Raw genomic sequence first — 4,494 nt, forward strand, 5'->3', positions numbered from 1 at the left:
TCCCATACAGCAGACCTATAAAGTGCTGCTGGCGCGTCTTCCAACTCCTGTTCTTTCCCACTCGCCATACCCACACAATTCTCCACAACAACTGATTTTTTCCTGCTACACCCGGCTACGCTGCTTCGCTTCTCCACCTTCTGCTCTGGAGTGTAAACGCTTCGCCTATGAGAAAAAGGAGCAGCGCATGAACCAAAGGCAACACACGCGAATCGAACCAAGACAGGTGAACCGAACGGTTCGGACGGTTTTCATAAACCGTTCCATCCCTAATATTGACAGACTTTTTTTTTAATCTTAGATGCAAAATGTTTATATGTTTTTTTTTACAATTATGGTGTAATTCCTGCTCTAAGTGGGTCCCTCTATCAGCTAAAGGCATGTTTTAGAATCTCTACACTCCAGTTCAATTTAAACTGATTACTACAATAGTTGATGATTATTTCAATAATCGATTAATCTGATTGTTTCAGACGTAGCATTAATGATAAAAAAAAGCTAATATTGACCAAAAATAACGGTCAGCCAATGTATCTATGTCAAATATAAATATATATGAATACTCTGGATTTGTCTGTGGCTTCCCCTCCTTCCATTGAGTAAACACTGCTATCCTGCCATTAGCTCTATTGTCACATTGCAGCTGAAGTGGCTGCAAGCAGACAAAGGTTAAAGGAAAAGTCAACAAGAAATAATCAATGGATTATTATCTATACCTAAAAGTAATATGTTCCCGGTGATTTAATGTGTTTAGCGTTAATCAGTAAAAAAATAAAATTTTTGTCATGATCACTGAGTCTAGGAGGGGCCATTTTTGCCCAAATATAGTAACACCTCACTCCTCCTTTAAAATAAAAGTAGAAAGTTATATCCTGTGGTGGAAATGAAAGTGATCCCCAGACAGTTTTTTTGAAAAAAATAAAACACTAATATATAATTCAAGCACGTGAAAATTTTCATTATAATAATTAATTTTAAAAGTTACTGTTAAATCAAATTTGATGTCAAGCTTATGACGGACTGAGAGTCCAAAACTAAGGCATGGGACAAGAGCATAAAAACTCATTATAAAACAATATTTTATATAACATTAATAATAATTTATATATCAGAATTTCTTGTAAGTTCGTCTTTGTGTCCAGTAAGTGCAGCATTAATTAAAAAATCTACAAATATGCTTTTGTTTTTCTTACTTCTGCCCAAGAAACAAATTCTGAGATAGTTGGAGAATCACCCATATTTTATGTTTCCCTTTTTTTTGGACACCATGAGAAACTGAACAAGTACAGACTTTGCTTCTTCGCTTCAGTTAAACAATCACAGTCCTTTCCTGCATCACAATCACAATGACATGAAAAGAAACATCAATTGTTGGATATCAAACCAGTTTTACTTATTTGACCGATTCTGAGAAGCTTAAAAATGACCCACATCTTAATGGTGTCATATTGTGCATCCCTGCTGATTAATTATCTTCTTAAAAAGTTCATCAAAAGAAAGACTATTTTTGTTTCTTGTGCCTAAACTGAAACGAAACTAACAAAAAAATGATCTCATTGCAAAGCAAGCTACAAAAAGAGTTATCCAATATCAGTAAGATATCGATTGCTAGAAACAACAAGGAAACCTTTACTTTACAAAATACAAAATGTTCTCTATGTTATAAATGATCAAAAAAGGTGTCTTTCTCACAGTTTGGAAAACTGTTATTTCAAATATTGAATAAGGATATAAGTGACGCTATATTTCTTCTTTTGACAGAGAACTAAAAACCATTTCTATAATGTCACAAATGTACTAATGGACACATTAATATTGTTGCCATGAAGTAATCAGCAAAAAGGGGCCTGAAGGCAAAACTCTCTGCAGGTGTTGCCAGTTGAAAAAAAAAAAAAACTAAACAAAACTGTGATTTATTCCTAAAAATGACACATTATTGCAATCAGAGAGAAAAGTACATCACTGGCAGATTTTGAAGGTGCGGCACTGTGCTCACAATTTCCTGGCAATGACTCCCCGAGTGGGCTCACACACACACATACACACACATACAGTGGCAGAGCATCTCACCAAACCAGCATTATGCAACCAACTTCTATAGATGCATTTGCACAAGAGGGCATTTTGGCTCTTATCTGCTCTGCTCGGAGGGAATAAGAAGCGGGAGTTAAAAGGAAAAGAGCCGCTGCAGCAGTTCCATTTGCTCCCTTTCTGTCATGTGTGGCTCAGATGTTGACTCCAGGGTCACTCCAGGTTGTCTTTTTTTTTTTTTTTTGCTAGAGATTAGATATTTGAAGGCACAGATGATTTTCCACAAAGGCTAACAGATCTAGTGCTCCACACACTCCATTGCTTGGCTTCACTCTCATGCAGCACACCCCCTCACACAGATACAGCAGGTACTCACACAAACCTGGAACAGCCTCAGTCCTTCAGAGCTGCTCCCCAAACTTTACAGCTGCACCTCTGCACCTCCTTCCCATCCGACTCCCCTTATTTATTTAACCCTCTGATCACAGAGACACAATGCAAACTGAGGGTTTCAGCTGGGGTGGATGGGAGGCAGCTCACTGCAGCACGCCTGCTCACATATAGCATTAGTCACAGTTGCAGAGCAGTGATACTGAGGGAATCTGGCTGTTTTTTGCCGTACATTGAAGCGCCTTTCACCCACTCATGCTGGAGTGTGAGGGAATGAGAGACCAGCAGGCAGAGGAGAGGTCATCTACATATTTCACTGGGCCAAACTTTTTTTTTTTTACTTTGGAGGCATGATAGTGTCCATTCAGGAATACAATCTTAACACATTTAGGTGTTAAGTTCCTATAAACATCATTTAGATCAGGCTGTTCTTTTTTTTTTCTTTTTTTTTGCCATACAGGAAGTGCATCTAACAAGTGTCACTACAAAACTCGCTCGGAGTAGATTTTTTTTCTCATAACAGGATCTGGAACATTTCATTTCTGCATGTAGCCCTTATCAACCAACGCAGTACAGCAGGAGAACACCATGACAGCCGCGCGCGCGCAGCCCTTTATTACCATACTATAATTGCGGCATGCACACCGAGCATCTCTGCTGGGCTTCTATCTAGCAGGTACTCTGGGGCCATCTCCGCGCACCTGTCGGCTATGGTGCCTGCTTACATTTCCATATGGCAATCAGGGAGGAGAGGGGCACAGAGAAAGACAGAGAGAGGATGGAGGAGGACAGGGAAGAGAGAGATGCAGTGGGTGTCAAAAAAAAAAAATTAAAGGATGAAAAATCTGCTTACTTTACCTTGGAAGGGAACATAGGACATGTTCCAAAAGCATCGGACGTAAAGCTCTGCGTCGCGGCGGTCTCTCGGTGCTCAGTAGTATTGAGGGAAACCAAATTAGAAAAATAAATCCGGAATAATTCAAATATAAAAAAAAAAAATTATTAATTTAAAAAAGGGACGCGTTTTTAGTGTTGTTTACGGCAGCAGTCGATGAAGAAGAGGCCGATATTCCGCTGTGATAAAAACTGGCATCATAATCCACGACCGCTTATAAAGCGCCCGGTGCGAGGTGCATAAAAAATACAGGGTGCAGGAGTGAGTGTGTGTGTGTGTGTGTGTGTGCGGGTGAGGATATGCGTGCGCGCGCGCGCGGCGGTTCGTTTGCACGCTGCTGCCGAGGTGTGAGGGTGAAGCACGAGAGGGAGTGTGTGACGGAGAGAGAGAGGGAGAGGAGGATGAGGGGAAAGCTCGTGCATGCGCGTTTCTGTGTGTGTGCGCGCACTCGTCCCAGTGTCTGTAGAAATGAAATTCAACGCGTGCGTTTTACAATTCCGCGCGCGCCCCTAGAAGAAGATTGGCGAATGTAATGATGTTTGAGTGAGAGTAAATTCACTGCTTCAGGCGCGAGAAAACAGTCTGTCCGCGCGCGTGATATAATTCACTTAGCTTATGATCAAAAGTCAGGCTCCCAATATATGATATTGTCCTCTACATGCTCCTTTCACCTAGGTTCAACAAAGTCAGATAAAAAAGATAATTAAGAGAATGATGCTATTTAGAATTAATATAGTATATAAGAAAATCACATGGTTTAGGTCAATGTTTATGCATGTGAATTTGTTTAGTAATGAGCTTGAAAAATGAAAACTTAAATAATTTGCCCAGTGAATTATATAAGGAGAGGGAACAAGGAAGCTTTCTACAAGAAGGGACAGAGCAAACTGTACTTCCTCAGGAAGCTTAGGTCCTTCAGCGTTTGCTGCAAGATGCTACACCTTCTATCAATTTATGTGGAGAGTGTTATCTCTTCCTCCATCATCATCTGCTAGGGCATCAGCATCAGAGCAAGTGACTTAGAAAAGCTCTTTAAAGGAATAGTACACCCAAAACATGATTAGCCTTCATTTTCTACTCACCCCCATGCTGAACAACACTCTGGAGTACTTTTTTGATATCTCAAATGCATCTGGAGATCTGGGAGGCTTCTTGCTGTCAGATCTCCAGATGCATTT

The 4,494-nt window shown here is 40.3% G+C and overlaps 1 protein-coding gene across 1 annotated transcript in view; it reads right to left on the reverse strand.

Annotated features, from left to right (window-relative positions):
• The window catches only part of LOC107103499 (ras/Rap GTPase-activating protein SynGAP-like), a 345,104-nt gene extending 341,510 nt beyond the window's left edge, over window positions 1-3,594 (reverse strand). The window contains exon 1 of the mRNA XM_015403604.1: window positions 3,280-3,594. Coding sequence (XP_015259090.1) covers window positions 3,280-3,301 — 22 coding nt within the window. The 5' untranslated portion in view covers window positions 3,302-3,594. The remainder of the gene's footprint in view (window positions 1-3,279) is intronic.
• Between the last annotated feature and the right edge of the window lie 900 nt (window positions 3,595-4,494).

This window comes from Cyprinodon variegatus, unplaced genomic scaffold, assembly GCF_000732505.1.
Source record: "Cyprinodon variegatus isolate N-32 unplaced genomic scaffold, C_variegatus-1.0 Scaffold0, whole genome shotgun sequence".
In the NCBI taxonomy this organism is placed as follows: Eukaryota; Metazoa; Chordata; class Actinopteri; order Cyprinodontiformes; family Cyprinodontidae; genus Cyprinodon; species Cyprinodon variegatus.